Genomic DNA, 21679 nt, shown 5'->3' with positions numbered 1-21679 from the left:
CTCGTCTCTCATCACCCAAGTCCCCGCACAAGGGCAGGCTCAGTCGACGTCCCGTCGGGATAGTGATACTGGATTCAAGCGAGATACAGATTGTGTCTGGTTTCGTTTCGATGCTTGTGCAAGTTACACACCGTTCATCCAGTGCTGCTTGCTCTCTGTTCGCCGGGGGATAAGTTGCTCTGGTCTCATGGATCCGTAGCGTGGGAACAGTAGGGTCGGTCGAGGTTGTTTGGCACAGAGCAGCCAACGTCGACGCCCACATTCTGCTCGGTCGCAGTTGCGGTCGGGTGAGGTACGATGTTCGCACAGGTATTGGTACCTCGTCTCGTGAGAGTCCTTGGGCTTGGAATAGGCCCTAGGCCTGGCGGGCTTCCTTGCCAATGCAAAGCCCTGGCATTATCTACAGTGGCCTGCTTGATTGCGTTGAACTGCGTTTACCTGCGTAGTCTGGACATTGTCTAGATGGGAATCCATCATTGCCCGTACGCCTGCTCCTTCACGTTGTCCGTCCGCCTCAGAGTGTCTAGGCCCGGTGTGTTGAGTATTCCTTCTGAAAGGCCGACAGACCGACCGCGACAGACTGGGGCTTGAACTCAGGCCATGGGCCACCCTGGTCAAGGACAACAGACCCCTCTCTTCCTGGTGTCACCCTACTCTGACCACGCCCCTCGAGCGACGACACTAGGCCCCAGGAAACGACAACGAAGCCCACGTTCAACGAGGCCCTCGACGCCATTACTCCCGTGGCACGCCCCCCCTTCCCGATTCTTGTCGCTGTCCTTCCCTACACCCACCGAACGGCGACGGTTAGCTTAGCCTGGCCGTACCACCCTTCCAGGGCTCGGGTAGCTGGCTGAGAATACCTACTCTCTGCGCCCCAGCCCGACCCAATGGTCAAGGCCGAAGAAGAGACGAAAAAGAGAGGTGAGTGCCGGCGGTAGAGTCGCTTACCGACGCGGCCACGGATCAACCTGACAGAGCGAGTCAGAGTGAGAGAGAGATGGAGCTTGGGGCTTGGAGCTGGTACTTGGAGGGAGGAACAGGTTTCGAGGTGCGGACGCAGAAGCAGAGTAAAAAGGCCCGCTGCCAGCTAAGGCAAGGTACGGAAAGGCAATGTGAGGTGAGGTGATGGATGTGCTGTTGAGGTTCGCATTCCCACATGGATAGAGAGGAAGGCAAGACAGGGCAAAACGCAGTAAGCGTACCGGCACCGCACGCTGTATCCGTACCCCGTACGGCTTGTTGGCAGAGAAAGAGAGAGAGAGAGAGAGAGACTGAGCGGAGTCTCTAGGCACTTGTGAACACAAGGTACTCCGTACGAGTCAATATCCCCACTTTTCCCTAAGGCTTCTTCTCGTTCGCTCCATCCAGAAGCTGAGGATAAGTCGACAGACTGGGGGAACATTGTCAGTTCCGTCCCGTCCACATACGAGAAACAGAGCCCACACCTGGGACTTGGAGTCGGGAAAAAGAAAAGATAAACAGCAAGAAAGATACGGTACCAATGACAGGCCGTATGAGCGACCAGAGGAAGGACCAGGACCATGCTGCGTACACGAGACCCCGAAGGAGTCGTAGGTACCGACTACATTGCATCCCAAAGTGCACGTCCCATGCCATTAACAGTACTTCGTAGACAGGCGTTGCGAAATAGACATTGAGGCAAAAGAAAAATAAACGTAAAGGGAGAAAGCAGTTGAAGGAGCTGACGATGGTTGGGTACCGAGACAAGGAACATGGACAGCGCAGTACGTCCGTACCTTACCTTGGTTCCAGAGACGGATCGAGGTTAAGCTCCCAGCTCCATGAAATTGAATGCGAATACCGGTACACTCAAGGTAGGCAAGGGAAGAAGGCTCCTTGGGTAGTAGGGTCCATGATTCTGCTGTCTGCTCGCTCCTCTGGACTTTGGAGCGCGTGTGCGTTGGCTGTTGGCTGTATGTGCCTCCATGTGTGCCGTGGATGCGTGTGTGTCAGTGTCCAGTGTGTGTGTGTGTATGTGTGTGTGTGGCTTCGTCGTCGACGACCGAAGTACCGGGATACTTCGCGCACCTCAACTTTCGCTCATCTGTCCGCCGATACTTTACCTTACCGGGTGGGAAGAAAAAAGCTGGATACGTATCTTTTCCGCCAGTCGTCGCTCTAACTCGGTTTTTTCTTCTTCTCTTCCTTCTCGCACCCCCCCACCTCACCCCCCTTCTCCGCTCTTCATCCTCCTCCCCTCCTTCTCCTCTTCTCCTCCCATCTAGCATCCCATTCAATCCCTTCCCCCCCATCCATCCCACTTGGTAGAGACCCCCCGGTCTCCGTACCACGGTACTTTCGGCCTTATCCTCGCCCTCCAGCTTGCTCGTCCTTCACCCTCCCCCAAAGACCCCCTCATCTGCGACCCCCGGTCGGCCGGACTGCCCACTTAGCAGCAGCACTGAACGGCCAAACCCACCAGTCTCTGAGCTCCTCCGGGGAGGGGGGGCAGGCCCTTGGCCTGTGCCATTTTCTCAACCCAAGCCCACCTACCTTGTCGAACGCCGCTACCAGAGTCCGTATCTTTTGCCCGTGAGATACCTCAGTCCTCGCCGCTATACTTGCCCTCCCAGCACAGCGTCGCGCTACCTGGCTCCGTACGCAAGTATGGTACGGAGTACGGGCCAGACAGTTCACAGTAGACAGACAGATAGACAAATGGGCCAAAGAAAGCAAGCGAGCGGGCAAAAGAGAGCGCGAGAGAGAGAGACAGAGACAGAGAGAACCCTACCGCTCTTCTAGTAGACACACAGTACCTACCTGCGAAATATGGCCTAACAGTACCTGGTCCTTCTGCCTCTCCGCCTCTCTGCACCTCTCGCTCTGAGTCTCTGGGTCCTGGAGTCTGCGCTCGCTCTGCTTCGACCTCCCGGTGCCCCATGGACCCTGCCCCATGCTCTTGAGCTCTGCCATGTCCGTACCGCTACCGCCGTACCACACCAGCATCGACCAAAGTGCGGATACCGCAGTACCCCAGTAAGGTACCTTTACCCTCAACCCTCAATCCTCAACCCGCACCTGCACCTTGCACTTGCGCCGGCCGGGGTGGGCGTGGACATGGGCCAGAGGGCGTGTGTGGTGTGGATTGTGGATGGATGGACTTCGACCTGCCTCCTCTTCTTTTCTCACCACCAAAAACAAAACCTTCCCACGCCCGTCTTCTTTCTTTTCTTTCTACCTCTCACGACTCCACCAACCACCTCCAATATTCCACTCAGGATAGCCAAAGAGGCGAGGACGGTAAGTCAGAACTTCTTCTACACTTCCACTGCCTCTTCTACCCTCTTCTTCCACCTCCTCACCTCACCTCAACCCGCTTAACCTCCAACTACCCTTCTCATTCCTCTGCTGCACCTCCTACTGCACACCCGCCCCCATTCCTATATACGCCAAACTCGTAGCTAATGTACCTGCATTAGAAGAGTTGGGCGAGCTCGACGAAGAAAAAAAAAAAGAGAAGCAAATATCAAGGAAGACCAAGACGATTCACCTGCTCTCCTCGAGTGTTTGTGTGCTGTGTCTGGTACCTGCCTGAATAGAGACCTCCAAACAAACGGCCCTCCACCGCTTGTTACTCAGCCCCGATTTCAGAAGAAAAAGGGCATTCCCTCGCTTCGCATCGTCACCGTCCTCGGCTCCATTCGTGCAACCCGCATTGCAATTTCGAGAGACTCACCCCAAGTCTCCTCTTCTGCCACCTCGACAAACGTCTTCTCCATCAGTTAGCCTGCAACCTAAGGCTTACGACCGCCAATTCGACAAGACACCGCAGCTACCAAATCGCCGCCTCCGCCATCTCCATCAAACCTCAGATGCTACGAAGATAGAATCTCCTGATTTTTAACGACTTCTTACGACGACCACGACCGTCCTGATCTGTTTCTTTTTTTCAAAAGAACCATTGTGTTGTACGGATTATTCCGTCCATACTTTGTAGCACCGTCACCGCTGGAAGCAACTGCAGTCTCTGCGCCGCCGAGCCACGTCCGCTGCTTCCAATTGCCCTTGCTCCAAGCTTCTTCGGATATCTAGTCCGGCACCACGACAAGACTCCTCGAAAGAGAATTGCTTTCTCTTTCCGCACGTCTGACATCCTGCTGCTGTCGTAGTTTCGAGGCTCGCTAGGCGAACCCGGACTTTACTGATCTCTGGTGTTTGGTGGTAGAACCTTCGGGGCAACAACCGTGAAACTGGATTTACCGTCGATTTCTTCAGTGCAAACCCGGGGACCGACCGACGTGTCGTATTACAACGCTCACCCGGCTCAGAGGCCGTCGTACATGAACAGCGAGAGAGTGCCGTCTCTTCCATTGCCCAACCTGCATCAGGCGTACTCATCGGGTACCTCGTCACCCCGGGTCAGCTCAATCGGCTCCGCTTCAAGCTCTCACGCAGGCTCGCAGTCGTCCTTCACGTCGGCCGCATCCTCCCACGGACCCAAGACACCTTCTCCCACTCTGCCCATCAACGCGGCGATTCCTGGATCTTCCGGTCAGCCAATTGGTGGTTACGAGCATTACCCCGCCATGAATCAACCTGCAGCAGACATGTACTATCAGCAACATATTTCTGCCGGTCAAGCGCCACCGCCCCAGACCGTGACGTCCGGCGCAATGTCTTACCACTCCCAGCCACCGCCGTTACAGCCAAGCCATCTGCCTCAATATCAGCAGCAGACTCAATACGGCCAGCCGTACGGTTATGCCAATGGCTTGACTTCGCCTCAAAGCGCTCCCGTGAACAACGGAATGGGTGGACAGAACGTGCTGCCTCTCCCAGGTGTCAACCCTGGAGGTTTCCAGGGTTTCGACACCACTGGCCAAGTCGCCCCTCCCGGTATGAAACCCAGAGTCACGGCCACTTTGTGGGAGGATGAAGGCAGCCTGTGCTTCCAGGTTGAGGCACGAGGCATCTGTGTTGCGCGTCGCGAGGGTAAGTTCGATTGGCATATCCAATGGTCGCCGAAGCATGCTAACATGCACACTAGATAATCACATGATCAATGGCACCAAGCTATTGAACGTCGCGGGTATGACCCGCGGTCGCCGCGATGGAATTCTCAAGAGCGAGAAAGTGAGACACGTCGTAAAGATTGGCCCTATGCACCTTAAGGGTGTCTGGTGAGTTTCATGTGCCCCAAGACAAATCCGGCCGGGCTAGGTCTAACGTGAAGAAAAATAACAGGATCCCTTTTGAGAGAGCTTTGGACTTTGCAAACAAGGAGAAGATCACCGAACTGCTCTATCCCCTCTTCGTCCACAACATTGGCGCTCTGCTCTACCACCCCACGAACCAGACTCGCACCAACCAAGTCATGGCTGCTGCTGAACGCCGTAAGGCAGAACAGAGCCAGATGCGCGGTGCCCCTCAGAATGGCGCCCCTGGGCTGCCGTCTATTCAACAGCACCATCATCACTCTATGGGACTGCCTGGACCTCAGCAACCACTGCCGTCCCATGCTAACATGGGCCGTCCCACTCTCGACCGCGCCCACACGTTTCCTACTCCCCCGACTAGCGCTTCTAGCGTAATGGGTGGCAGCATGGGCGCCTCAGACAACGGATTCCAGTGGGCTCAATCTCAAGGAATGACCAACGCGCAGCCCCAGAACCCCATGTCTATTGACACTGGCCTCAGCAATGCCCGTTCCATGCCGGCAACTCCTGCCTCCACACCGCCTGGCTCCACCATTCAGAACATGCAGCCCTATCAGACCGGCACACAGCAATACGACAGCTCGAGGGCCATGTACAACCAGTCTTCTCAGCAGTCCCCTTACCAAACCAGCCAGGGCTCGCAAGATCGCTCCGTATACGGCCAGAACGACCCATACGCTAAGAGCGATATGGGTCCTCCGTCAGCACGGCCCGCTGCAACGAGCGCCACCCAGGATCAGAAGCCCTCAAACGGCATCATGCATCCTGATTCCAATGCTTCTCAGCCTGCGGGCGAGGAAGAGGCAGACCACGAGCACGACGCCGAGTACACCCACGACAGCGGCGCCTACGATGCCAATCGCGGATCGTACAACTACTCGGCTCCTCCCGTTGGATCCCTTGCCACCGAACACCAACACCTCTCTCCTGAGATGACGGGTTCGCCCAACCACCCTCCTGCATCAGGCCGTGCTACTCCCCGTACCGCCACTGCACCTCAGCCCTACTACTCCCAGCAGGCCGGCTACAGCACGCCTCCGCGTGTCGCTCAGCAATCTTCAAGCAACCTCTTTAATGTAATCACCGACCGCAATTCTGCAGCTGCTGGCGGTAACAATGTTTACCAGACCCAGTCCGACATGAACTCCATGCCCAACGGGTACCCCTCACAGATGAACGGTGCCTCGAGTGGCATCAAGCGTGGTCGCGATGATGACGACGACCTGCAGCGTCCGTTGAGCGGTGGCAGCATGGACATGAAGCGCAGAAAGACGCTCATGAACTCGGCTGTTCCCACGTATGACACCATGGCTCGCGCTCCTCCCGTTATGGCTCAACAGCAGCAAGGAAGATAGTGGCGGCGACATTTGTGGGCCGGCCATACTCTATCAGCCCTGAACCTCAGTCACTTCATTGGTGGGCGTTGTGGCGACATTTGGTTTGAGGCATAATGATAAACTGATTATGATCCTGAAGCCTCGAGTGCGAGGCCTCTTGACATTCTTTGCACACCAATTTTCTTATTTGTCTTTTTATTCGCGAGACGACTTTTCGGCATCGAGAACCCATTGGAGACGACGCTGACGAGCTGACGAATTCTCATTCCCTGTTTTTTAAACGCCCATCACGGCTGTAGATGCTGATGAATGACGCCTTGCATGGGGGAGGACGTAATCCTAAAGACTCGACCATTCTCCTTTTTTCCGGATCTTCGGGACAACATACACGAAAGAGCACGGTGGGGTTGGAAACTACGGCCTGTTGGCCCGTTATGACACTCGGGCAATGCGGCATGCGAACACCACATCGGAGGACGGACCATCAACATCACCGACATCTTTTCCTTTGCTTTGGTTTCGAATACAGTGGAGGATCATCTGGCGCTGAAATGTGTCAGAGATGGGGGATTAGGATGATGACCTTATGACGATTGTTCCTTTCACAAAAGTGTGAGACGTGTGTTGGAAACTGTCTCTTTAGGTAATGACTTGACGAATGGAAATAAAAAAAGCTGTTGCTGCTTCAAAATTACGGGCCTTGTAAACCGTGAAGTTGTGATGTTGAAGGCAATCTCTTCTTCTTGATAGTTGGACGGGCAGAGCACTTCAGGCCAAGTGTGAGAACCAATCTGACTGGCGATTGGGTTATGGTTTTGGCTAGTGTTGATGTCGGTCGGTCTCACGGATATACAAATCGTCTCGATATCGATTGACTTCAACGACCTGGGTTCTCAACTATCCAATACGGGTTTAATGTTGGAAATGAGAACAGGACTAAGACTTACTCGACTAGGTGATAATTCAGATCCCGTTCCAGGTTTATTCGAGCAGAGCTGGAGATCAGTGCACATATTGGTTGGCCAAAGTAACACAAAAATATCAAACTTAATGTGTATAAAATAATTGACAATCGCCTTACTTCTATCTACCTCAGCCCAGATGTTGGTGGTATTCAACTGGCCGATGTAAGGTATCTAAGATGGGAGGGCTCGCTCGCCAGTAAGGCAAATACCCCAGGGCTCCCGTCGGCTAAAACCCGGACCGCCTGCCCTTCCGCTAAGGTAGCGCTAAGGCACCTTGACCACCTGCGCGTCGGGGGTAGGTACCTCGCTCGAGCTGCCTTACAGCTCAAATATTATTCTGCGGCTCAACTCGAGCTTGGAGCGACAATCCTGTCTTCAACTCCCACTTTTAGTTGCGGCACTACCACTACTTTGAACAGCTACAGAACTTGGAGACGAAGCATTGGCATCGAATATTCAAATTGATGGCCGCAAGGGCGCAGACATAGTATCACGGCGCGACGCTGCCCTTCCACGGCTCTTACCTTCAATCACGATCGAAATCGACCGCCCGACCGACCGAATCACAACATGGCTACTCCGACGCAGATGAAGCATGCGGCTTCCCAGCAGGGCAGAACCCCTTCGCAGCTTACAGCAGCGACTCCGCCGGTGTCGACGCCATTTTCAGCATCGCAAGCGCACACAGCCTTTTCGCCGAGAGGACCTAAGTCGTCGCCTCAGCAGTTTAAGAAATCGCCAGCGACCTCGACCACCTTGATGGGCCACCCAGCTAATGGTGCTCTCAACTTCGATAGCCCTTCCGCAGCAGCTGCGATGGGCGCGCTTGGGATCAGTGGTGGACTGGACATGGGACTAGATCATGCCGGGATCGCGGGCTTCGGTGGTCTGGGAGCATTGGGTAGTGAGGACGACAAGCTCAAGAGGTTTGATACCGTCATTGATATTCTCAGCGTAAGTCATGGCTGTTTGTTTCTCATGGTCGCAATTGAAATTAATGATGTCCTTGTAGAAGGCAACAGGTCGAGTCAGCGAAGCAGGCCTCGAACGACTTACGCTCCGAACTGGTCTTACTAGCATGTGGGATGAGCATCGGTCGCCCGACGGCAGGAAGACAAAAATGCTCGTCATCGCCGGACAAGCATTGACCATCGATATCGAGCTGAACAACAATATCGTGGAGAATGTCTCGCTGGGCTTTCCAGAATCAGGGCCAGTTGTCACAAGACATAAGGATCAAGCTGGCAACATCCTGCTCAAGGATCTGCAACTTCGCCCTGACCAGAGTCCGTTAACCAAGACTTTGAAAGCATTCTCTGCCAATCTTGAACGTCTGGCAACTCTCGACAAGCTGAGCGTCATTCCGGGAGTTGACTGCCAAGAGGCTCTAGCTGGCATCTTTGAGAGTCTCGAAAGACTCCACAAGTGGGAAATGTCGAAGCTGCGGGAAGACCCTGCCATGAGCGGCAAGCCCGAACGTTTCCTCGAGACGACTGCCATGTGCACCAAGAGCGGTCGTCCGAGGATGCATTCGAGGGGCATGGTGGGACTAAGCATCGAGTATTGGACGGAGAGGCGCCATGTCATCCCCAAAGCACCAGAGACGACACGCTACTGCGAGAAAATGGAGAAGGCCTGGTCGATTCTCATAGGCTGCAAGGCGTTGGATGGTGAAATGTTCCCTCCCGTCCGAGTGTCTGAGAATTGGATTTCCCAAAAGGTTGAGAAGACCGAGCCTGGACCCGAGGATCTTCTCGTTGCAGCTTCTGGGCCGGCTCTAGACTGGCTGGAACCGGAGCCTACGACGCTGCCACAGACGGACGACAATAAGGATTCGGGCATCGACGTGGTGCAGGCGGATGGCACAACGCACAAATACCCGAACGTCAAGTTTGTCGCGACACTCACCCCCTCAGTCATCGTGCCGCAGTCGGTATGGAACACACTACACACCCTCACAGGAGCTCAGGCTCAGCCCATGCCTCTGCCGACCTACACATTTGATAGCATATCTTTCCCGATACCCGAAGGAAGTCACCATGATGCAAGCGAGCTCAGAGTCATCTCTTGCAAGAGGAGAGTTCCGATGCCGAGCAATGAGAGCACCGTCTCATCCCGGAAACACAAGAACACGCTCCTTATCTACAAACCAGTGTATGGACAAACAGTCACCGAGCTATCGTTCTCGCACCCACGGCAGCTGATAGCAATGCTACCCATCCTCCGCCAGTATGCGCTGATCTCGACGCTATTGGAGAGAAGCTTCGGATCTGATATTTCTGGCGAGGCTTTACCCGAGGTTCATGAAAACATCACAATGAGTGATACGACAACAACGCAGGCCGAATACGAGAGATTCATGTCCAAGAGCTATGACGAGAACGAGCAGGAGCTTACTCTGGACGTGGTGCTGACCGTCCATCCCTCTGCTGGTTTGCACATCGTCTTTCCCTTCCGCAACGCAACCGCCAACGTGGACCTGCAAATCCAGCAGAACGGAGTGGTACATGTCGTGTCACAAAACATCGTGCCGGCCGACGGTAGTGATGCGGCGAAGGCTGGCAAGGGGAAGGGCAAGCAGTTTACCCCGCAGGACTTGGGTAGGTTGCTCGAGGTGATGGAGGACCTCTGCTCCTGGGCAGAATGGATCCGAAAGAACCTGTCGTAAGCGTTGCTCTGCCGAGATGGACGATCGATCGATCGACCTCTTTGATCACAAAAGAACCATGGCCGATAGAAGCATATGACGTCTAGATCGGGTTTTGGGTTGTTGTTTTTGTTCTGTATAATTGATACCCAGGCGGGATCAACGGGGTCTACCAAGTGAACCCCTCTCCCGTCTTTTCTCGACAGACAAGGAACGGGGAAAGCGAGCTTTAGGTATCTCCCATGGATACGAACCTACGAAGCTTCTGGAAAAGGCAAGGCTAGAGGTGAGGGGAACAGATGAGCGATGCAAGCTGCATGATGATTTGGGGTTGGTTCAGTTCCGAGGCGTTGGGTCTTGGGTTTCTTTGGGTTTGACGGGCGGGGAGTGGTTTGGGTTGGCCTTTCACCCACTTGGTTTAGGCAGAGAAAGATACCTACTAGGTTGTCTGTAGTGTGAGCCCGAACAAAGGAGACACTTGAAGTAAACAGGAACCAATTTGAGGGCGGTTAATGCCCCCCCAGTTACCTTCCAAGCTTCACATTCTCTTACACGAAAGCAACTGCATGAAGAAGAGGTCTGAAAGAAGACAAGTGTGAGAATGACGTTTTTGTTTTATTCATCTTTTTTTGCTAGTCTTGGGTATTTTCGGCACATTTTGAGAAAAGTTAAGTTCCCCGGCCGCCCGGCGGGAAGACCATACTTTAGCTTGCCCTGGCTGCGTGGCTGCACGGCTGAGTGATGCGGTCTTGGTTGTTGACGTTGATCTGTTGATGTGATCGACGGGTCTTGCTGCCTGACTGAGAACCTCGTCCTGCTGTGACGTTATGTTTTCTACGCTAGTGCCCGTGGCGTGCCGGACGGTACGGGATACATTGGATACAACACTTGGAAGCCCTCTTTTTCCATTTCAGGGCCACTTTGTTCCCCAGGCCCTGTTCCCCCCCAGAGTGGACTTACATGTTGGTTTTTGGGCATCCTCAAGTGTGGGGCGATGATGATGGGTTGGATGCCAGCGGGTGAATATAGTTCGGATCGTCGATGCCTCATACCATGGTAAACTTTGGCAAAGAGACCCTGCAAGACCCTGAGAGACCCTTGATGTTTTGGATGCAAGATTGGTTTCTTGAGTTTTTTGTTTTTCGGGGTCTTCCTAGGTCGCAATGAGACGGGCCTAGTGCGGGATGGACGAATGGATGGGCCAGGGCCTCGAAGGGAGTTTTGAGTCAATTTCAATATATCGGACTTGAGACTTGGGAGAGGAAGGCGGTCACGAGGTTGAGGTCTGGCATTATTGAAGAAAACAGGGCAGTAAAGGTAAAATCAGTGACGAAAGAGCCGGGAAACCGCGGGGGAACCGGAGGGAAGGGGCGGGCTGGAAGAGTCGATGCGTTTCTGGGTATGTTGTTTTCCCACAACCTCGTCACCCCTTTGATTCAGAAAGCTGGAGGAGGAGGAGGAGGATGGTCTTTACCCACCTTACCATGCTTACCGAGTTCACCCTGGTGAAGGTGAGTTTTTGCAACTATTTTGCCCTGGCACAAAGGCCTACCTGAGACGTGGACTGTTCAAAACAAACAGAATAGAGACAATGCGATAGGTTAGGCAGACAGATATAAGCGACGAGGTTGAAGAAGCAAAGCGGATGAGACGGGTGATCCGGGACGTTTTTCTATCCCCGGAGTGGCGGCGCCCGTCGGCGGTCCACGGTAAGCCCCGGGGCGCGAAACTGCGAATAGACGGGGCGAACGACGGGTGGCTTCTGCTAGGCTACCCGGCGGTTCGGTCACCGAACTTTACCTCTTTGTCCAAGGTTTTACTGCCAAGCAGTCTTTGATTGGACACAGGTTGCGGCGGTTGGATGCCGATAATTCGGATATTGAATACACATTGTCAAAAAAACAAGTCGTTTCTTCTTCCATGTGCTGTCTTGACCATTTGGGTACCGTGATTCGCAAAAGCCTCATGTCTGACACGATGACACAGATGCGGGCAGTTTTTGTCCCTCCCTTCTTCCCGCCTATGCCGCCCCAATTTTGGTTCTGTCTTCGGGAGTCTGTGCTGTGCCAGTTGCAGAAGGATCCGAGGAGGCGAGGGAGGGGCTTTTGGGGCCCGAAGAGGGTCTCCGGAGGGGGAGAGAGGAATTCCAGTATCGATAGGAGATTTCTTGGTGGTACTTTATTGTTGTTGACGGCAAATCAATAAACAATGGGAAAGTCAACAAATCGGGTACTCCAAACAAAACAAGGACGGGAGATCCGATTAATCTGGAGACGGACTGGGGAGGAGATTGGCGGAGACGACGACGGCGACGGGTACTACTGTATGGATATCGCTTACTTGATTAGATAGAAGGCAAGGTATCCATCTGTACCGAGTATCGTATGTACCTACTACGTAACCTTGGAATACTCCGTACGGATAGTTGGCTCCGCGAAAAAGTGTCCACGCAGATTGCAGATTGTCAAAAAGAGGAGCCGTTTGATCTACTGTGTACGCAGTAAGGGTAGGGTGGGTTGGCCATCTTTACCCATATTGCTTGGCGGCCGCCAAACAGTAACGGTACCGCCAACGGGCTATTCGGAAGTCTGCCTTGTTCATTGTCGAGAACCGAGGACATTGCTTTTACCACGGCGGGCCGCGGCTGCGTAATCTGCGATGCTGCATCGTATTGGAGATTTGACGCACAGAAAGGATGCCGATGGGGTTCACCGTTCAGCTGAGCTGGTCCACCCACTTACACCCAATTTCAAAGTCATCTCATCTTTTCTTTCGTTCTTGGTGTGCTCCGGGTCTTGAGGAATATTGGTGTTACCTTGGCTGACACCTTCCCCTTACCTCGAACTCTTCTTGACTTGTATTGCCGTCCCCTTTGTGTTGCAGCGGCGAGTCGTTCCCGTCTCTTCGGAAGGGAAAGCACCCTCCCTTCCCGTCTCTGTTCCAGAGTTGCGGCCGCCGTCCCAACGACACGCGGGAGTCTACTGACTGTGCTGAAAGATAGAGACCAGAATTCCATCTGAAGGTCAAAGAGTGTCCGAGCTTTCGAGGCTCGAACGGGGATCCAAGCTCAGCACTTCCCCCCTCCCCCGCCCTAGTCCTACTGACTTGCCCGCGTGGTGGGCCGAATGAGAAAGGCGTGCGCGGTCTTGACTCTCTTCGCGGTACGCCCGTTTTATTTTTGAAAAGCGGCCCGTTGAAGAGCTCCATCTGGATCACTGAGAAGAGCAAGAACGAAGCATGGAGAGAAACACCAGTTTCTTCTTAGAGAAACCTTGTAAAGCCGCTGCCGTGCACCATGGTGTTTGACCTTTCCCAAACGTTCCAGGAGCTTCAACATTGGCTGGTGGGCAGTAAGCTAAAAAAGAGATTTGAGGCAGACGAGGGGCCGGGCAGGAGGCTCCAGGTTGTCCCAGATTCGCTAGCCCGGCGAGCTCGACCGTGCCCTCGATTCTCTGCGATGCCATCTGGCATCTCTGGAAGTCTAGTGGTTGTCAAGGAGTGCTTTGGGCAGCTTGCGGTGCTCTCTCTCACGTTCTCTCCAGACTTTCAGTGAAGCGAGATGACGCGGTCACAAGCATGAAATCGTAATATCAGGCGCAATCAATCGCTGACCTTGCTGCTTTCCCCATTGAGATCGGAAGCTGCGAGCGATACTGTGGAGAGCCTGGCCGATATGTTGGGAATATTGAACTATAGGCATGCTGCATGATGAATGGACCGGACAGCTGGGAAGGCAATAATTGGTGAGGCAAGGTTGATGGCTGTCGGCCTGTGTGTGTGTGTGTGTGCCAATGTGGTGGTCATGACGGTCCAGTGATGACGACGAGTTGTGTACCTACTGCGAAGTGTGTGTGCGTATATGAGTGTAAGGTAAGGTACTTGCGGCGAGGTACCTCGAGGTTGTGTTGACGAAGTATTTGTTTTGGTGTTTTTGTTTTGTTTTGGTTCCCGGCTGTGGCTTGTCGCGTTTGTTTAGTGGCCTGGCTCCATCAGCCATGGGTCAGCCGTCTTTTCTATTTTGATGATGAGCCCACCTTTTCCCGCTGCCCGACAGGCGGCTCGCCAATGTGGTCACTCGTGTCCGAGACGCAGATAATCTTGTACAGCCCGAGAATGACGAGTTGGAAAGAAAAAGAAGAAAAGAAAAGAAGCGTTCCTGGCTTCTGCTGCGTGTCGATGGAGTCTAGAGTGAACAAGTGGCAGTTAAGTCGTGGCTATGAGACCAAGGGGAAGGGCCCCCCCCCCCCCTTTGGCACTGCAGCGACTACTGCAGAGTGTGTGACTGCATGTCGGGCCTGGCGAGCTGGATCTTGGACGAGGCGAATAGGCGCGAGGCCGTCCCGGAGGAAGAAGAGATGGATGCCTCAGAACTAAGAAGAATTCCGTGTAAGAGGGAGGAGCGCAAGCCTCGTCTGGTCTTGGTTGGACGGTGCGGTGTGGACGCTTAGACGAGATGGATATGGATCAGTCCCGCACATTGTGCATTCTCGCAGTGCGCCAGGCTTGATTGTCCAATACGTCTCCAGAGCGTGTTGATCTCCCTCGTTGTCTTGCCCATATTTTCCTCTGTCTGGAGTCTGGTGAGGTTCGGGCTGCAGGAGACTTCAGACGCGTGGGCGGGACCCTGCAGGTAGATGGAAGGACTCAACCAATAGACGATGCTTGTAAACCTCCAAAAAGGCATCCCCCCGGCCCAATCTTGGGGGGTCCCCTGGCGTCTTTTGGATGCCAGACCGTTGGGTAAGTTGGGTTTAGTGATGTCAGGGTTAGAAAGAGGTCGTGGATCTGTGTGTTTGTTGGCTTGTGACTAGTACCTAGTTAGTGGGTGGGCATGATAATGAAGGACAAGAGAAACAGACTCGGGCCCAAAGTTGGCCATCATCACGAAGAAGCAAGACAAGTTTGCAGCCTCGAGATTCTTCAGTTGAGACGCTGCATGTCTAGAGCTTGGTGATGAGATTTTGTTTTTCTTTTCTTTTCTTTCTTCTTTGCCCACTTCGGGACCTGCATTTGCGACCTTGTGGCTTCCTAAACGGCTTCAGCTGCGGTCTTGCTCTAACAGACCGGATCCACTTTGAGTCGCGTAATCACGTGCAGGTCTAGCTGCTTTGGGAAATATTGTAAACAACACACGCCACGCGCGCCATCGCGAAAAAGAAGCAGCGACTTCCCAAGTTTCTCAGTGTCCACATCTGCACGCCCTTTCTCACTCCCGTTCCAGAGAGACCAGTCAAGTTTCGCCTTCACCACCTACAGTACCTAAAGGTAAGGTACCTTGGCAAGGAACGTCTCCATCCTGACTGCGATCCCCCGGCTTGGGCGTGCCATTCCTGCCTGCCCACCCGCCTGCATCGACCATTCATTCACCCATTACCTACCTGCCTGGTCGTGGTCTCTCCCATCTTCCCAAGTGTCCCACGCAAACCCACTCGGCTCGCGCTGTCTTGCGCTGCGCTGCTGCACCTTTCGCACTTACACCCGCAAACCCGCAACCCAACCACCACCCACTTCACCCACCCGCTCGCTCTTGACGCACACAACCCGACGCACACACTCACCGCGCATCCTCCTCTTCCCCGAATCCTATTTGCGCCTACCTCTCTCCTACCCTCACAACTCCTTCTATCCCCTTCCCGTTTTGTGCGTTTCGTTGCGTCCATCTCCTTGCCGCGTTTCCAAGTTTTTGGTCCCCTTCCCGACAAAACTCACCCTACCTTACCTTTCCCCCAGGGTCTTATCGTTTCGCCACTCTCGCGCGCGCGCCTCTCATCAGACGACGGGACGCAACAAGAAACCCATCCATCTACCGGTACCGTCCCTTCATGCGATGACTTGACAAGGTCCTCTGCCGATCACGAATCGCCAACTGAAGCGGAATGAAGATGCGAAGCAAGACGCATACCTGAACGTTCCTGCTCGCTCGACTTGTCCAAACCATCCCCCTCAGACCTTAGCGCCATGCAGTAGACGCACTTGCGCTCCCGTCCCGTCCCTTCTTTCTCTGCCTGCCTACGCCTACCTTACGTTACGGTCCTACCTACTCTGGCCTCGCCTCGTCTTGTCCTCCTGTCAGGACCCTCTTCTTCCTCCTTTTCTTTCAGCCTTCTTTTCTGCAACATCGCGTCCACACCCATCATCACACCAAGAACGAGGGCGCCCTTTCCGGCTGACCAGGCCACTTCGCCTCGTCCACGTGTAACCCGTACTGGCACATACACACACCTTGGACCCTTAAACACACGTCCAGTCCTATCACCATCTTGGGATAAACCCCACGAAAACAACGACGACACTACTCCGTACTGCCTACCCTCCGCGCACCCGGCACTGCTGCCCTCACTTCTCGTCGTCGTAGTCAGCATCCCTCCGATCGTCCACGGAACGGCAGAACACCACACGCGCTCTACCTAGCCCTCACCTCAACACCTACGGCATATCACCATCGACCGCGCTTTGCTCTACCACCTACCAACACCATAGGTTCATCAGCGGAACAGTATACGACGACGAATACCAGCGACAGATTGTTTGGAACAAGGATTGATTCATTGCTTGCTGAGCACACCTACCGCCTACACAATCACATCACTTCCTACAAGTGAATTTGCTCTTCTTTGTATTTCGACAGCGACCAACAACAACACCAAAGAAAGACAACCAATCATTACGACACCAAGAACACCTTCACCATGTCGTTCTCCAATAGCAGTGGCGGAACACTCACTGTTCCTAGCCCCACGCACGTCCACCATGTAGACGTGCTCGCATCCTCAGTCCGGAGCCTGCGAAGGTCTCTTTCCCGATCACCTTCAAAGTTCAGCCTGGCGCGTACGAGTTCCCCCAGCTCAGAGAGCTCACACAGCGGTTCTCATACGCCTGTGCAAGAACAATCGCCCTGCCGACGATACACTCCTACCCCTACGCCTCCTAGCAGCAGCCACAACAACATCAACTTTGGGGATTTCCAAAGCCATACACCAGCGGGGCTCCCTCCTTCCATGACCTCGACGACGCCCTTTAGCTCTCCGCCAACTCTTGCCACACCCTTTCGTCCCAGTGTTCGGCTCTCTCTACGCTCGGCAAAATCAGCAAAGGCAACCGGCAGCCCCTCGAGGCCAGCGACTCGATTAAGGACATCGCCTAAATCCCCCCTCAAACGCGCGCTCAACGCTACAACAGACTCGGGGGTAAATTCCACTCCTTCCTCATCTTCAAGCTCGGAGGCCTCGGGCCAGGAAAATAACCAGTCTTCTGCACAACAGAGCCCGCGTTCCCGATCGTCCCTTCAAAAATCATCACGCCATAGCCTTCATCTCGACGTATCCGGCCACGCTCAACAGTCGAATATCTTCAAGCATCTGGAAAGTCAGGGCGATTCGCAAGGAGCACCGGGATCGGGCGCTCTCAAGCGCAGCGACGCGATCATGAATTTGGATCAGGCGTCGCTGGGTAGCCCAGTCGCGAAGCGAAGAAGTTTACACGGTATTTCAAGCTTTGGTCAAAACACATCTGATTTCACCATTTTCGACAACACCAGCAACACGCCGAGCAAGACCAACTTTGACATTCACGACGAGGCGAACCGTGAGCGAGAGTACGAGCTCTTTGGCTCGCCAAGCGTTCCTGCCTCCAGAGAGCCAATCCCATCGCCTACCCCGCCTCAAATTCCGAGAAGAACTGGCTCTCTACGACGTTCAACGCTGCAGCAGAGACAGCACGATCGGAGTTCGTGGGGACGTAAGTCTGGCGCGAGCCACTTGGCTCAGATGAGCGGAGATTTCTCGACTCCCAACGTCAAGAACCGACCCCGCCTATCGATGGACCAATTTCTCCCTCCTCAGCTTCCTCGGGACAGCCCTTTCAATTCGAACGGGCCTTTGCCCAATCCCTCTGCCCATCCCGTTGAGCGGTCTTCACATCAGCCTCATCCGCTGTCAAAGACGTTGGTGACCTCGACGTCCGGCAACAGTCTCGAGGAGCAGAACAACAGCATGCCTCCTCCTTACGTCTTTGAAAAGCCACGAGCTCCTCTCAACTTCGCCAAGTCGATGCCTTATGGTTCATCTCGACCACTCTTCATGCAGGAGGAGAATGAGACTGTCACACCTTTCAAGGCGGCTAAGCCATGGGCGGGAGCTTTCATGTCTACAGGCCTCGTTTCGAAGGTTAACCGCAACCCCGAGGAAGACAATAAGCTCACGATGCCTGATACGCCTTGCAAGAAGCCAACCAACGGTTTCGCCACCTTCCCGCCTCCTCCTGGAAGCGCCATCAAGAAGAACAACCGTTACTCTTTTGGCGGCATGCCTTCAACTCCGTTCGTGGCCCCCGGTGCCCCGTCACGCAGCACCTTCGGTGGCAATCCCGGAAAGGGTCTGGGCATCTTCCAAAGGCTTGGATCGCGCCATGCACGCCGAGGAAGTGTCTTGAGTCTGGATGATGATAAGAAATTCTCCCTCGACACCAATTTCAACACTGGCCTCGGGGCTGACATCGACGCCCCTCCTACTCCTACGAAACATGGACTCACACCGAGCAAGGGGCTCACTCCCAGCTTGAGCAACTTGAGTGAGCAGAGCATCGAAAGCCCCAGCGCCAAGAGGTCGCTTCCACCTCCCATGTCAGCTGTGCGGCCGATGATCTCCAGAGAATCTACTGGTATGTATACCGCTCAGGAGCGGTCCGACGACAAGAGTGCCAGTTGCCCCCTACCGAGTTCTCCGCCCGGTTCAACTAGCTCTCTTACCGATGGACTGTCTCCTACACAGCGTCTTTCTTTGCCGTCTTTTGGTCGATCGAGGTCTGGAAGGGGGTTTAGTGCTCCTTCGCCATTGCGGACCCGACTTTGTACTAGCACAACGGATTGTGATTATCAAAAGGACATTTTGGCTAAGATTACTCCTCACCATATAGCTAGCCCTGTGGAACAGCGCTCTCCGAGGACTCCCTCGTCTCACGTTGTTCTTCCCGATGCCAGCTGCCTGTCAATCTCGAATCCAGCCGAGTCAACGCGGAGCACTACTACCCCGGTTACTCCATCAGGGCGAGAGTCCTTCCAAAGCACTTCGACACACCTCATGACCCCCGTCAATGCCGGTCGTGGTGGCGGCGATGTCGAAGACTCACTCTATTCGCGCTTTGACAAGGTCGAGATGATTGGCAAGGGAGAGTTCTCTTCCGTCTACCGCGTGGTCAAGAACGGATACTCCCGCGCCTCGTTCCTCTCTGTCTTTAGTGGAACTCCGACGAAGAACCCTCGCGAGAGTCCCGAGCCCGATCGTATTTACGCCGTGAAGAAGGCACGCCGCCAATTCACTGGACCCAAGGATCGTCTGGCCAAGCTGAGGGAAGTGCACGCACTTCAGGCCCTGACACACGCAGACCACGTTATCCACTACGTCGACAGCTGGGAATACAACCAATACCTTTACATCCAAACCGAATACTGCGACGAAGGTACCTTGGACAAGTTCTTGAGCAATGTTGGTCGCAAAGGCCGACTGGATGACTTCCGTATTTGGAAGGTTATCCACGACATTGGCTTGGTGAGTAAAGATTGCCTTGTGTTTGTGACGACTGACGACTGACTTCGAGATAGGGTCTTCAAAGCATTCACGAAGCTGGTTTTATTCATCTCGACCTGAAGCCGGCGAACATTCTCATCACATTTGAGGGTATCCTTAAAATTGGTGACTTTGGCCTGGCTACCGAGTGGCCTGCTGCCAAGGGCGTCGACGCCGAGGGAGACAGAGAGTACATTGGTCCTGAAATCCTTCGCGGCGATTTCAACAAGCCTGCGGATATTTTCTCACTCGGTCTCATTCTGATTGAGATGGCTGCCAACGTCGTTCTCCCCGACAACGGCCCTACTTGGATTGCTCTTCGCTCTGGTGACTTGTCCGAAGTTCCTAGCTTGACCTTCAGCGCCACCACTACGACTAGTTCATACCGAGATGCCGCTGGTGTTCCTACTATGCAATCGCTGGACGACCCACTCCTCGGTCAGACCAGTGCTCCGGATATCAGCCTGCATTCGGGAATCGCCCCAACTCGGGTGAACGTGGTCATGGACGACGAAAGCAGCCCTTTCATTACACGAAAGCGCACCGAGCTCAGATCCCCTCCGGATTTTATGAGCGACCCTTTCCACCCCAGCTCACTCGATCAAATCGTCCGCTGGATGGTCAGACCCGAGCCTGGCGAGCGACCCACCATTCAACAATTACTGACCACTACGGCGATGTCGTGGGTCGCCGAACGTCGCAGATCAGCTGCGACTGTCTTCGAAGGTGTCTGGGGACCTAGCGAGTCAACCACCCTTCCCACCTTGGTGGACGAAGACACAGAAATGATGGACGTCTAGACACGTCCGTCACATAAACATGCCTTCTTTCTCGGCTTGGACTTTTACTCACGGCTCTGGAGTTGTAGAGCGCGTGGAGTTCTTGAACGCATTGTCTGGATTGATCAATTCTGGCTGGATCTCCCTTGCAGTGGATACGGCGAATTCGAATTGGAATTCTGGAAGATGGCGTTGGAAGGCGAGCACGTGTCTCGCAGTCTTTGATGGCCATCAGAATTTACTTTATTACGGCGGCGTACACCTTACGAAATCACGATGCTACGGTTCAGCCTTTTGGCGAGTTCAGCACTATCTGCTGTGGAGACTATTATGACCTTCCTCTTTGGTCGTATGTTCTGCGGCATATCACGATTTCAAACTGTTCGACTTCGCGAACGAGTTTTGGCGTCAATCCTCTTGGCATGCCTATACGCGGGCACTCGCTTGCAAAGCATCGCCAGAGAATATTTGTTTCGAAAAAGAAAGTTGGAAAGTTTGGCGGCTCGGTGGCATGGCTCATCAACTGTTGAGCATTTTTTCATGCCATGGCTGCGGCCGCCACGAGACTTTCGTGTATAGACTAGATATGGATTCTGGGAGACGTGTCTGAGTAGGCACCGTCTCGGCAACAACCTTGGCGTCGAGTACGAAAACAAAAACGGGAACCAGGAAAAACACCGGGCTTTAGAGAGACTCGAAACACGCGGTTTCTTCTGGGTCTCTGGTTCACAGCACCATAGGACAATGACGGTACCAAAAAGGCTTCGATGGGAAACGGAGGCTCCGGGCTGCATTGCGCGTGCATCGCAACATGTACATTTGAGTAATTTTGTCAGAGTATCGGCTGGCGATTGGGAGAGGAGGAATGGAAACGGGCTTTTCTTTTGTCCTGTGCCTTCGAGCGCATTCATAGCCCTGGGTATGGTTGTTGTCTTTTTTTACATGTTTCTTCTCTTGTGAGGAAATTCTGCATGGTAACCGTATTCTACGTGTTCACCCAAGGATCAGATAGATCATCTCCTGGCCAGACTGCGCCTGTTCCCTTTGTCATTGGGAAGGTTGCAATCTTTTTTGGCTCATGATTCCATGACGAAATGGCATGATAGTTATGAACTTTTCATTAAAAATTCACTCAAGGTCCCAAATGTTCAAGTGTGATTGCCGTTTGCCTGTCTCAGCCTATCTACATCGTCTGTGAACTGGACGTT

At 53.9% G+C, this 21679-nt stretch overlaps 7 protein-coding genes across 7 annotated transcripts; 4 read left to right on the top strand and 3 right to left on the bottom strand.

Annotated features, from left to right (window-relative positions):
- Positions 1-1407: 1407 nt before the first annotated feature.
- CCOS01_05811 (uncharacterized protein) lies at positions 1408-1752 on the bottom strand (the record flags this gene model as incomplete). The annotated part of the gene is made up of 1 exon (XM_060453987.1): positions 1408-1752. A coding segment is annotated over one exon (345 nt), but the record flags the coding sequence as incomplete, so codon positions are not given.
- An 814-nt stretch (positions 1753-2566) lies between these two features.
- CCOS01_05810 (uncharacterized protein) lies at positions 2567-2970 on the bottom strand (the record flags this gene model as incomplete). The annotated part of the gene is made up of 2 exons (XM_060453986.1): positions 2567-2617; positions 2785-2970. 2 exons carry the CDS (start codon positions 2968-2970, stop codon positions 2567-2569), a joined length of 237 nt encoding a protein of 78 aa, XP_060315758.1.
- Positions 2971-4190: 1220 nt separating this feature from the next.
- CCOS01_05809 (KilA-N domain-containing protein) lies at positions 4191-6535 on the top strand (the record flags this gene model as incomplete). Its single annotated transcript, XM_060453985.1, has 3 exons — positions 4191-4956; positions 5012-5144; positions 5209-6535. Coding segments are annotated over 3 exons (2226 nt in total), but the record flags the coding sequence as incomplete, so codon positions are not given.
- A 1517-nt stretch (positions 6536-8052) lies between these two features.
- Positions 8053-10150, top strand: CCOS01_05808 (uncharacterized protein; the record flags this gene model as incomplete). The annotated part of the gene is made up of 2 exons (XM_060453984.1): positions 8053-8436; positions 8495-10150. 2 exons carry the CDS (start codon positions 8053-8055, stop codon positions 10148-10150), a joined length of 2040 nt encoding a protein of 679 aa, XP_060315756.1.
- An 806-nt stretch (positions 10151-10956) lies between these two features.
- Positions 10957-11127, top strand: CCOS01_05807 (uncharacterized protein; the record flags this gene model as incomplete). The annotated part of the gene is made up of 1 exon (XM_060453983.1): positions 10957-11127. One exon carries the CDS (start codon positions 10957-10959, stop codon positions 11125-11127), a length of 171 nt encoding a protein of 56 aa, XP_060315755.1.
- A 5691-nt stretch (positions 11128-16818) lies between these two features.
- CCOS01_05806 (uncharacterized protein) lies at positions 16819-20492 on the top strand (the record flags this gene model as incomplete). Its single annotated transcript, XM_060453982.1, has 2 exons — positions 16819-19674; positions 19728-20492. The coding sequence occupies 2 exons, from the start codon at positions 16819-16821 to the stop codon at positions 20490-20492; spliced, it is 3621 nt and encodes a 1206-aa protein (XP_060315754.1).
- A 353-nt stretch (positions 20493-20845) lies between these two features.
- Positions 20846-21382, bottom strand: CCOS01_05805 (uncharacterized protein; the record flags this gene model as incomplete). The annotated part of the gene is made up of 1 exon (XM_060453981.1): positions 20846-21382. One exon carries the CDS (start codon positions 21380-21382, stop codon positions 20846-20848), a length of 537 nt encoding a protein of 178 aa, XP_060315753.1.
- Positions 21383-21679: the final 297 nt, after the last annotated feature.

The sequence above is a fragment of the Colletotrichum costaricense genome (assembly GCF_030867565.1).
Source record: "Colletotrichum costaricense strain IMI 309622 chromosome Unknown Scaffold_5.1, whole genome shotgun sequence".
Taxonomy (NCBI): Eukaryota; Fungi; Ascomycota; class Sordariomycetes; order Glomerellales; family Glomerellaceae; genus Colletotrichum; species Colletotrichum costaricense.
The sequence above is the reverse complement of the archived record's forward strand: the minus strand, read 5'-3'. Positions and strand labels throughout refer to the sequence as shown.